The 12848-nt window shown below is 45.7% G+C and overlaps 1 protein-coding gene across 1 annotated transcript; it reads left to right on the top strand.

Annotated features, from left to right (window-relative positions):
- Positions 1-517: 517 nt before the first annotated feature.
- Positions 518-11972, top strand: LOC311048633 (syntaxin-binding protein 3-like; the record flags this gene model as incomplete). Its single annotated transcript, XM_084061897.1, has 5 exons — positions 518-2339; positions 2571-2765; positions 10327-10379; positions 11764-11829; positions 11916-11972. The coding sequence occupies 5 exons, from the start codon at positions 518-520 to the stop codon at positions 11970-11972; spliced, it is 2193 nt and encodes a 730-aa protein (XP_083918023.1).
- Positions 11973-12848: the final 876 nt, after the last annotated feature.

The raw sequence follows: 12848 nt of genomic DNA, 5'->3' as shown, positions 1-12848 counted from the left end.
TAGAGCTCTCACTATAGGCTATATGGGCACAAAGGAGACACAGACAGACAGACGTTTACAACAGGTACTCTGACACCAGGTTTAACGGGTATTGCATAACCGGGTGGGGCATGCATTCCCTATTTGCAAAGTTCTAGTCGAGGGGTTGACCTATGTGCCCCTGCTGACAGCATTATTCACCTTCCTGTGTTGATTGACTAAGGCACTCTGTCCAAGCCACTTTTTTATGGCGTTCAGATTTCAGGCAGCTATGTTAGAGATCCTTAGGGTTGATCAAGTTAGATTGCCATGGTTACTCAAGAGATGGAACGAGTCCAGACTTCATGGGCTCCATATTAGGACATAATAGTCGAAAACCCCATGTATTCCATATGGATATGGATAGTTGACCAGAGTTTCCATATTTGGACATGGTCGTTTCAGGATTCCATATTTGGTCATGGATGACATATCATGACCATCACATGTATGAAGGCGGTGCAGAGACAGCAAAGAGAAAAAAGAAAACAAAGTGAAGATGGCAATAAGTGCCAATAAAAGACAAGGCCTTAAAAAAGCGGTTTGGCAAAGGCTAAAGGAAACAATCATTGCAGATTGCAAAAGATCATCGTCATGGAAGATATTGATTCTGGATCCCTTCACCACCAAGCTCCTGTCATTGTGTTGCAAAATGTCACATCTCATTTCAGAGGGAATCACAATTGTGGAGGATCTGCACAAAAACAGAGAACCTGCTCCAGGATTGGAGGCCATCTACTTCATGTCACCAACTACCAGGTCTGTGGGAGCCCTCATCGATGACTTCAAGGTCAAACCCAAGTATAAAGCAGCCTATGTTTATTTCACTGACTGCTGCCCCGACGACCTGTTCAGAAACATGAAGCTGTACTGTACAAAGTTTATACGAGTGTGTAAGGAAATAAACATTTCCTTTCTGCCACAGGAAGCACAAGTTTTCACTTTTGGTAATCCAGGGGTTTTCCAGAGCATCTATAGCCTCCACAGTCAGCACAAACAGAAGACCCTGGAGACCCTGGCAGACCAGATTGTGACGCTCTGTGCCACGCTGGACGAGCACCCAGGGGTCAGATACAAGAACAGCAACATGGAAAACGCCAAACAACTGGCAGAGCTGGTGGACATCAAGCTGACCAGACACTTTGAGCTGGATGACTGTGGCAAGAAGAAGGGAAAGACCCAAGCTCAGCTTCTGATCGTGGAGAGAGGCTTCGACCCCATCAGCCCCATCCTGCACGAGCTGACCTACCAGGCCATGGCCTATGACCTCATTCCGATCCAGAAGAACACCTACAAGTACATGGCTGAGGTTGGCTCGGTGAAAGAGGCCTTGCTGAATGAGGAAGACAGTCTCTGGGTTAAACTGAGACACATGCACATCGCCGAAGTCTCAAAAGAGATGTCCAAACTCTGGAAGGAAATACAGGTATCTGCCAAAAGGACACAGCCAGAAGATGCAAAGATCCCGATAAGTGGTTTATCTCAGGTGGTGGAGAAATTGGCGTCCCGTAAAGAGGTGTCCCAGATAACGGATCATTTGCACCTGACCGAGGACTGCGTGAACCGCTTCCACGATGTGGAGAAGCTCTGCCAGGTCGAACAGGACCTGGCAGTGGGCAGAGACGTGGATGGGGGGAAGATCAAGGAGCCGATGAGGACCCTACTTCCCGTGCTTCTCCACCCATACAGCTCCTACGACAAGATCAGAGCCGTGCTGCTCTACGTCTTCAACCGCAACGGAACGACCGAGGAGAACTTAAACAAACTCATCCAGCATGTAAACATCGACAGAGAGTTCATCCTGAACTGGAAACAACTGGGCGTCCCCGTCATCTCATCATCGTCATCGGCAAGTTTATTCTCACACAAGCCGACCCGGAGGGATCGCTCCCGTGAGCACCTGTACGACCTCTCCAGGTGGACGCCGGTCATCAAAGACGTGATGGAGGACGCCGTGGAGAACAAGTTGGACGCCAAGGAATGGACGCATCAGTCGGAATGTCCCGGCATGGCCTGGTATGGCTCGGGCGCCGTCAGTGCTCGACTGAAGCCCAAGGCCGCCAGCGTGCAGGACGAACGCCGCGGGGGCTCGCGCCTCATCGTCTTCATCCTGGGAGGGATGTGCCATTCTGAGATGCGTTGTGCCTACCAGGTCACCCAGAAGCTAAAATCCTGTGAAGTCATCATAGGTTCGTCCCACATCGTTACCCCCAGCAGTCTCCTGGAGGACATTCAGGCTCTGAGCAAAGTCCCCGTTCAGACCATTAATATAGAAGAGGGAAAGAATTGTACAACCTACGGTTCAGGAGTTGTAGGCCCCTGTAAGAGCGCCACCATGAGGCCAAAAGAAAGAAAAATCTGCAAAGTTTCACGTCGATTGGTTGAGCGGTGCCGGAGATTAGCTGCTCACAGAATGACTGACAAAGGGGCAGCGACGAAAACATAGTCTCTGGCTTTCGGCCTGGCGGAGACAATAATAATAATACTCTTATTATATACTATAATTTATGGAATCTGTGTGTGTGCGTGTGTCATCTGTCACTCTGTACCAGTACCAGGTGTAACTCAGAAAGTGTCCGACTCCGACCGTTCCGTTCCATTCCCCCATCTCCAACCATCTCCCACCCCCTCAACACAGTGCACTAAAACCTTCCTCTTCGGAGAGCCCTATGTTCCCTCACACCCCTTTGTTCATTCCCTCAACCTCATAGCTGCCCTCCCTCCTCCCCAATCCCCCTCTCTTTCTGGTTCACTATCCCCACATCATTCACATTCCACCCTTCTCTCTCATTTTCTTCATTAATCAGCTCCTCAAAGTGCGTCCATCTTCTCAACACACTCCTCGCTTGTAAGAACAGTTCAATCTCTATTCTTTATCACCTTTACCTGTTGCACATCCTTCCCAGCTCTCCTTCCTTGGTGTCCAAACTCTCATTCAACTCCTCATTCTCCTTTTCCTTAGCATTCACCACCGAAAAATCTAGTTAGACAGAAAGGGGCGTGAACCTACATGGGGAGTTGTGTCATGATCCAAGGAATCCAGGACGGAGCTAAAGGCCAAAACGTAAAGGGTCTGGTACAGTGCCACCATGAGGCCAATTTGAAAAATCTGGGCTGGAGTGTCTTCTTTGGCCTACTGGGATGTTTATTCAAAGTTTGGTGGCGATCGGTCCATCGTCGGTCCATCGTTGTCCGAGATTGAGGTGCACATAGATGGACAGAAACACGGACACATACACTGACACACACACATGGACAGGGGTGTAAACATTATCTCTGACCTACCAGCCTGTCGGTCTGGTGGAGGTAATAAATTGAAGCACCCTGAAGCAGAAATCAAACCAGTGGGATGTGTGTGTGTGTGTGTGTGTGTGTGTGTGTGTGTGTGTGTGTGTGTGTGTGTGTGTGTGTGTGTGTGTGTGTGTGTGTGTGTGTGTGTGTGTGTGCATGCGTAGATAAACGCTATAGATAGACATACAGACAGACGGCCACCCGTCCTCCCTCAAGCCAATTTTTATATAGGATATAATAATATTAAAAAGAATGATTATGATTATGATGATAGTAATAAATAATAATAGAAATAATAGGAATAAGGAAAAGAGTAAGCAGGTGGCAATGCACAGGGATTAGGAAGAGTACCAGGTGTACTCAGCACTTGGACTGCATGTGGACATGCGTGGTGAACAAGCAGGTGTAGATATGAGAGCATTCAGTGTGCACTAACACAGTGCAATATTATGTTTAGTAAGAATATGTTTGATGGATAAGTGAGTTATATTTCATGTTACTGTAACACGTGGTTACAATTAGAGGTTCAGCGTCTTGCTCAAGGTCACTTCGACACTAACTCTGGGGGAGCCCGGGATCGAACTGGGAACGGCCGCTCTACCTCCTGAGCCACTGCTGCCCCAGTGGCTCAGGTGTAGTCAGTGTGCACTAACGCAGTGCAGCAGCGTATTCACAATAGTGTCAAATTACTACATCCGTGCATGCATGTGTATTGTTAGCACAAGATTCAAACAATTCCCCATTTGGAAATACACGTCTCTGTGGGAACATGTAAACATGTCTAATATACCCAGGGAGGTATTAATTCAATGATCATGTTAATAACGGATCCCCACAGACATGACTATTGTATTTCTCAGTAAATTGAGGCCTCAGATGATGTGGCTCTTAGGGTCTCCAAAGTAGTTATTACCGCACAGCACACAGAGGCAAATTAAAACTATAGCTTGAGGAACTGAATATAACATGGCGCCGATTCTCCATTGAACTCAATGGACGCGGCCACCGTGTTCTATCAGAAGTTCTATTCATTATAATCCAATGCACCATTCATGGTAGCAAATACATTTAGCCAACGTGAGCACAACAAAACTGCCATCGCTTTCAAGGCTGAATGCGGCCACCTTGACTGAGGAAATCTTGCAAAAATGATGGATTTTACTTCAACTGACTTGAACTGACTTCAACTTAGATTTGGTCCCCAGCTAAATGATTGATAGTTAGGAATCAAATGGACCCTTATGGAGCTGTAACTCTCTGAGTTATGGTGGTTTGCGGTCTAATCATTAGACTAACAAAACCAAGTTTTCTCATAAAAAACATCTATTTAAGTGTACTAAAGTGTGTTTAAGTGTACTAAAACTTGGTTTTGGTTAGTTTGGTTGCTTGGACGCTGCCGTCGGAAAGATCCTGTACACACCTAATCTGACAAAAGTATGACATGCAAAATGGATATACTGTAGTTCATACATTCCATTTTAAAGTATAAAACCTGAAAGAGATACCGAAGTTGATATCAAAACAAAGAGTTGACCAAATCATATAACAAAAACAAGTGCTTGCAGTTCACTGTAGTTCACCTCCAAACCATTCCCTTGAGCTAATCGTTCATAAACATTCACTTCACGCTACCGGGGTTAATTAGGTCTCTGATGGCAGCTGATGTTTGTCACCTTTGCATTACAGTTTCAACATAATGATGTAACAATTAAGAAAGTAAACAGGGTCATGCTGCTGCCATGTAATGGGGGGGAAAACACTTTGACTTCACTTCAGTTAGTGAAATGTTTCACAAGTTCAGTCCATAACATGGACACTAAAATCCATGTTATCATACACTTTAGTGTACAAATGGAACCAAAATGTACAATTGGAACTGGAATGCACAAATTCCAAATTTGTACATTCGATATTGTTTTTCCTGAATCCTTTGTAGCAAAAAGGGATTCATCTGATTTGTTATTTTTATTTTATAATGAAGAACGTCCGGGTCCATTTGGTTCCATGTGTACACTCTCAGAGTTACACACCTTTAAGGGGATATTTAGAACCCCCCACAAGGAACCATGAGGGTCCCTGGACCACACTTTGAGACCCACTGGTGTAGCAGAGTGTTTCCAGTGAGCCAACATGCACATTGTCAGCACCTTGACTCTGTTTGACAAGTATGGAACAGAGCCTCCATCAGTATCATTGGTAACACCTGGGGAGTAAGGAAGAGGCCCAATTTCCCTCCAAAATGGCTGCTTTGCTTAGAGCCTATTGGTGTGTGCTGAGTGGACAGGAGTTGATTGCTCGTTTTGTTGCAGCTGCTGTTATTTTGATTACTGATTCCTTAAGCTTTTGTGACAAAAGGTTTGTCACAAAGGCTGATATACTCTTAGTTGGCTTGTGTAGAGAACAGCAGCATAAGCTGCAGCAAGCCAACCTTACTTTTTCCAGTGTGTGCGTCCATTAGAAGTAAGTAGTGTTGTTTGTTTCCTTTTTATAATGTAAGTTCTGATATTTGTATCTGAGTTCATATTATTTTTAGTAATAATGTGTTTGATGGATAAGTGAGTTATATTTGATGTTACTGTAACATGGGGTTAACTTGCTTTTTGCTGTATTGTATTTTTTCCTTATAGAAAACCATATACACAAAAACCTGTTAGCCTTTAACCCTGCACAGTGTGTGAATAAATATACCCAAAGTGCATTTTTATAGGCTCTATTTATAGCAGCCATATTATGAAGACATTCACAGGTGTTACCAATGATACTAATGAAGGCTCTGTTCCATTTAGTCTAGACTAGCACAGTGGTTTCCACGACCCCCATAACTCTTGAGAGTGTACAAATGGAATGTACACTCTCAGAGTTACACACCTGGCTGTAAGGGGCCATTTGGAAGCCCATGAGGGTCCCTGGACCCCAACTGTAGACCCACTGGTGTTTCCAGTGGGCCAACATGCACAATATTAGCACCCTGACTCTGTTTGACCAGAATGGAACAGAGCCTTCATTGGTAACACACCTGTGCCTGTCTTCATAATATGGCTGCTGTGGATAGAACCTATTGATGCCCCACGGTGATCACACCTACACAGAACTTTACAAGTCAGGGGTCTTCAAAGTTTTTCAGGCCAATTTAGGGCCCCTTAGCTGAGAGATGGATGAAGCAGGGAGGGACCCCCTATAATGTATCTAACTATATAAATGGCGACCAACTTCCGCACCCTCGGTGTCCACACCCCACAGCTCTATTATCGACTAAACAACGCACCGCCAGACCACATGTCGCCAACTGACTCGCCACGCCGGCCGCGCTGAATTTACGCCTCGCGTAGGGGACATCTCACTGCTCAATACACCTTTTCCACCGCGCAACATAATTAATTCTACTCACCAAATGTCGGACAAAACGGAAGGGGAGGCAGCTTCGTACCGTTTACCGTGCGCACGACCTCATCACCACAACAGCACGCAGCCGCTGCGGGGTTTTTTTCCTTTTTTTCCACACTTTTTTTTTGGTCACCATTTTCTCCAGGCACCATTTCTGGTGTAACGTCGGGTGTTTCTTTTCACCAGCCAATCACCTTTCACGTTGCCACGTCCGTTGCCACGTCGCGCTGACGTACGCTAAACAAGCGCTGCCGTGCGCACAATGCAAACGAGCCCAAAGGCGCGCAAAAATCAGCCGACCATTGCTTAGACACAAAGTCAGACCTGGCAACGCAGCCTACGCCAATCATGTGTGAGAGATCTACAAGCTATGGGGCAGAGACGCCACCGTATCTTAGCAACAACTACAGCGCTCACTCTCATTGGTCGTGTCACGCTAAGAGCAGTCTCCAGACAATGGCATCGCAGACAGCTTGCTGTTACTGCTGTAGCCATCACAGGCAGTTGCAGCACGACGGACAGGGCGCTGTGATAGCTGCCATGTCGCTAACGCTAACCTGGTTGTCATGCCTGCAGCGGCTGTGCAATCACTTTGTCAACAATGCACGTTCGTGTGGTGAATGTCTATATTGCTGCCCAGTTCGTCCATTGTAGATGGTGTATGTTTGTGTGTGTCTTCTGGAGAACTATGTCGCTCCACAGCAACTACAGTAACTAACGTAATGGCAGGACCGCCCCGTCCAACGCATGTTAGGCTGCATTATGGTCATGTAGTAATTTCAGATAATTTCGCTCCGATTAGAGCAGTGTTTATCAACCCTTTCACGCGGCCCCCCCCCCCCAAATACACGTACTTGATCTGGGACCCCCCCATTCTGTTTGACTCCGTTCCACAAGTAAATATTGTGAAAATAGCCGATCTACAAGCTCGAAACGCCTCACGTTCAGAGGCTTTGTAAGCTTGGAGATCGGCTATTTTCTACATGATTGCCTCTTTCTTACATTCTTTGCCAATGTGGCCCATGTTTTCATAGCATAGTTTATTGACTACTTCTGTTGCAGAAATGGCCATTTCCTTTACTTTCGGTTTTTTATTGTCTCCGCCAGGCCGAAAGGCATGGCGCAAGACTATGTTTCACCCCCTGTCCGTCCGTCTGTGATAGCTAATCTCTCACATCGTTGACTTGATCGCAGCAAAATAACAGCCCGATGTGGAGAGTCAGTGAGAGCTGGATAAACGACGTAAAATGTGTCAAAAGGAGTCTGTACGGCTGTCGATAAATGAACACATGACGTCGGTGGGAGAGCAGATATTGTGTCTTTTGGACAAACAGCAGCGTGGTGCTGCAGTTTGTTGTGTGAAGCAGCTTAATGTCAGAGTGTTTGTGTTGCAGCGCCTCAGTGCGGCTGCAGAGTTCATGTGCAACCTCTTCCAGAGAGACACAGAGACACTAGAAACTCTGCTGGGGAAAAATAACACTGCTGGGCATTGACTTTCCTATGGACATTGATCTACACACTGCAGGTATATCTGCTACACACACAACATCAAACTACACACTGCAGGTATGATGCAGCGTTTGCATTACAGCCAGCATGCCAGCGTAGTTCCCATATGCTTTCAAGGTGGGCTAAACCATATGGACCCCATGTCAGCAATGTCAGCGGCATCCACTTCAGTCCCAACTGCGATGCCCATGCAGGCTATAAGTAGCTTCTACCTGGCCCTTAGGTGGGCCCCAACTAGCCATGTTTATGTGGGACCAAGGCGGGTCCTAACTGGGTTTGCCCATGCAGGCTTTAACTGGGTTCTACCTGGGCCCTAGGTGTACCCTAACCAACCACAGTGCAGTGCCCATCGCTCCAATTGTTGTGACGTCAGGGCTCTCAATACTGCACATTGGTGGAGGAGGAGGGGCCGCAGGGCGACCGCACACATCGCTGAACCAATGGTAGCCCACGGATGTTTCCTCTGTGGATTTACAATCTGCCCCTCTATGCCACATATCATCCGCACTACAGGGTCTTCACTGACCGAGCCACGGCCCCACTGACCCTCATGACGCTACGCCACTTCAACGTGCGGCAGCATGCGCTGGGTTGCCAGGTTTGCACAGCCTGCGCCAGAAACAAGCAACCACCTTCATGAAAAAAAAAAAATACACCGAAATGGTCCGCAATGTTCCAGGGGTGTCCCCGCGCGTCCCAACACTCCACAGGGGGTCAGTGGACCATCAGGGGGTCCGCGGACCCCCTGTAGACCCCCTGAAACATAACAAATATTATTTCTTCAAATTTTTTCCTTTTTCAAAAATTTTTCTCCACAGTTTCACTCCGGCGATTTGGGTCCCCCAATATACACACGGCTGGGCCCCGTGCGCGGCTGGGGTTGAGGGGGGCGTAGCCCCCCGAAACTCTAGTTGTATATAATTGTGTTGGATTCACGTTAATGTGTATTTTCAGACATTTAACCACTTAAATCCTCAACACTTGGTAAACCTGACCTTGCACTCTGTTCTGGTCTGCTGTTTTTCCCTCTACACCAAACCTCTTTGCCGAAAATAGCCGATCTACAAGCTCACAACGCCTCCCAGTTGTGAGCTTAGATCTGCTATTTTTGGCTAAAGTTCTCCTCAGAATATGGATGCTAGGGTTCAAGTGGTTAATGTAAAACAAAAAAATCCTATCACACAAAGATTTGGCGGCCCCCCCTGTAGTAACTCTGAGGACCCCCGAGGGGTCCCGGAAGACCCCTGTACACAATTTAACAAGCGGGGTTGAGTGAGATATTTTGTGCTGAGGTTTGAGGTTACATAGGTGGGACATCTGGGCACCTCGATGTAAAATTGTCTATTTTGTCCAAAATGTTAAATGTAGTATTTGAAAGATGGTCTTAAGTAATGTGATGTAAACATGCACGGTACATCATTATCAGACTTCATTTTATCCTTCAACTTCTTGATTATGCCCCAAAATGACAGTATATACATGTTTTGTAGCAATTGTAGAAATATTAGACCTTAATTGTCGAATGTTTAAGCATGTTCTAATCATGTATACATAACAATTCTTAAATTTTTTGGACAAAATAGCCAATTTTACATTGAGGTGCCCAGATGTCCTGTTACCTAATGTATAGATGGGCTATTTTGGGATTAGTATAAATTAGGGTTAATGTGGTTTAACTGATGCACCCCCCTCAAGGACCCCCTAGGTGTCCACTGACAGGCCAGCATTTTATGAATTGCTATGTTACCCTAATCCATTGATTCTCAAAGTGGGGTCCGGGGACCCCAAGGGTCCTTGAGGGGGTTCCAGGGGGTCCCCAGCAAAATTTGATAGAGCATCAAAATCAGTTTAACCACTTTAACCCTAGCTATGTGTTGTGAGCTTGTAGATCTGCTATTTTATATAACAATCTTACTTTTTATTTTGTGGGATATTTGAAAAATGTTTTAACAAATGTTGCACGGTGCGGTTCCTGGCACAAAATATTTTCGGGGGGGGGGGGGGGGGTGGCATGAATTTGGGGGTCCCTGACATATAAATGTTTGGGAACCACTGCCCTAATCTGAACAATAATCTGAACAGTAGTCTAAAACATGGTTCTCTCTGTGCATTACCCCTCCTCAGCGGCCGTGCAAATACAGCTGGACGTGGCCGAGTCAAAGGAGCGCTCCAACCAGGTGCTCTGTCATCTATCGGGGGTGGGGGGCTGGCGTCACTGTCTCCTTCTCCAAGAGCTGCACTGACGTGCCGGTTCGACTGTGGGACATGAAGGCAGAGGTAATTTGGTTTAAACTTGAATTCAATCATCAAGCTACGGTCCCTGCAACCTTCACCCTCATCTTATCCTACCAACACACCAGTAATGCCTCATTTATATTTGACTTTTGGTCTGCGGGGAGTTGATCAAAACCATAAGCTGTCAATTATGACACTGTGTGTATTAGGTGCTTTGTGATTTGTGCAACTTATGTGGCTTAAGAAACACTGCACTCAATGAGGACATCGTCACATTCACAGTTAAAGCCAGACTACAAGTCCAAAAGGCAGGCAAAAGTGTGCTGTCTCTGCTATAATTGGCAGCCGCCAGCTGCCATATATGGCGGAGACTCTGTTACTTCTACCCATAGAGTACTGAGTGACATGCTTATTGTAATCATGAAGACATATGCCATGATTTAATGAATGTAACCTTACGGCACCTTAAATATTTGTCCTTGTGTGGATATAAATAAGTGGTGTGTGTGTAGTTGCAGGAAAAACAGCTGTACACCAAGGCTCTTGCAATGGAGGAGTTTGCACATTGTTTTCTGCATGGAGAAGACAGCCTGTTATGAAAAGACATGCTGCTGCCAGGAGACACACGGGCAACAATGACATGGCCCACTAAACACGGAAAATCGTCAGTGAGTGTTTTGCGTCAAAACTATAGTTGTTGACTCATTCACAGCCTTTGCTGACGGTAAACATGGACGTACATCAGGGGGAAAAATCCAAAAAATGGACAAAGAAATTGTATTATTTTTTACCATGCAGAGTGCTGCCCCTTGATATTCAATGGAGAGAACCAGGGGGGGGGGGTGTGTGTGTGTGTGTGTGTGTGTGTGTGGCACAGTGGTCTCACGGTGCACTCAGTGTTCCCTCTCTGCCTCATTCTATCCATTGATCATCCAGGCAGGCACCTTCTCTGCATTTGATGCATTACATAATGTGCTTATTTTGTAAGTGGCTCTGGATAAGAGCGTTTGCTAAATGCCTAAATTGATTTGATGTACATATTTACCAAACTTTTTGATACTTTACTGTGATTTCAGACGCAGTCGGATGAGGCACAGCCAACGTCTCGTTCTAAATTACCATCTGTTGGCATTAAAAAAGGTAAGATCCTTTTCTGCACATCACACTTACCACACAAATGAAAAATGGCTAAAAACTGTCTTCTCCCATTCATTCTAATTGTCATAAAGTCATGGACCACCAGCCTGAGACATGGTGGGGATGAAAATATTTGATTTTGTGCACATAATATTTACCAAACTATTTGATATTTTACTGTGATTTCAGACACAGAGTCGAGGGAGGAACAGCCCACACCTCGTTCTACATTACCATCTGTTGGCAGTAAAAGAGGTAAGAACTTTTTCTGCACGTCACACTTACCACACAAATGCAAAAATATGTATTTTATGGTAATTGCGTATTTCTATATTTTACAGGTGGTGGCAGGCCCGGTGGATGCCGTCCAGCTGCAGATCCTGGGTGGTATGAAATGAACTGGCAGCCAAAAGACATTTCTTTCACAGCAGATCCTGGTCTTCTCAATGGTGCGGCTGATCTTGAATCGGATTAACCAATTGACTTTCTTGAGCTATTCCTGTCTGATGAGCTGCTCCAGGATATTGTTATTCAGACTAATGTACAGTATGCAGTGCATTCAAACTGTCAGTGGGAGTCTGCCACGCCCACATAGGCCTACTAGAACGCATGCATGGAAGCCAGTCACAGAGAACTAAAAAACTGTATTTTCAACCAATGGTTGAAACATTTCACGGAATTTGGAGAGTAAGTAGTTCTAAGACTGGGCGGACTTTGTACAGCCTGTCGGTAGCCAATGGAAACCAGTCATAGTTGGAGAACTAAAAAACTGTTTTTTCTCATAAGTATCGTACGTAAGCTCTGAGTTAGAGGTGTACTGGTCTACAGATTAACCAATGGCTACCCCCTACTTCAACAAGACCATGTCTCACAACAGGTTTCAAATTATATAGAGATTTCTTCACTTTAGTGATAATGGATCAATCGATGCTACTGACAGGCAGTACAAAGTCTGCCCAGTCTTGGACTACTTACTCTCCAAATTCTGTGACCTGTTTCAACCAAACGCAAGCATTTCCATTGACGGTATGCTTCTGTGGCGTGGTAGCTTACGTGTACAATCCACAAAAACCCGTCAAATATGGCATAAAATCCTACATCCTTAGTGACTCTGAGACGGGGTACTGTTTCAACATGAAGCCCTACTGTGGAGTACTGTACATGCTACCCTAGGAGACACGGTTGTCTTGTCTTGATGGCCTAGCAGGTTATGGCTATAGATTGTGCATGGATGACTATTACAATTCTGCATCAATGTGTGCACGTCTAATTGA

This window comes from Gymnoscopelus microlampas (genome assembly GCF_963454915.1).
Source record: "Gymnoscopelus microlampas genome assembly, chromosome: 7".
Taxonomy (NCBI): Eukaryota; Metazoa; Chordata; class Actinopteri; order Myctophiformes; family Myctophidae; genus Gymnoscopelus; species Gymnoscopelus microlampas.
Note: the sequence above shows the minus strand (reverse complement) of the source record. Positions and strands in the feature narration are given on the sequence as shown.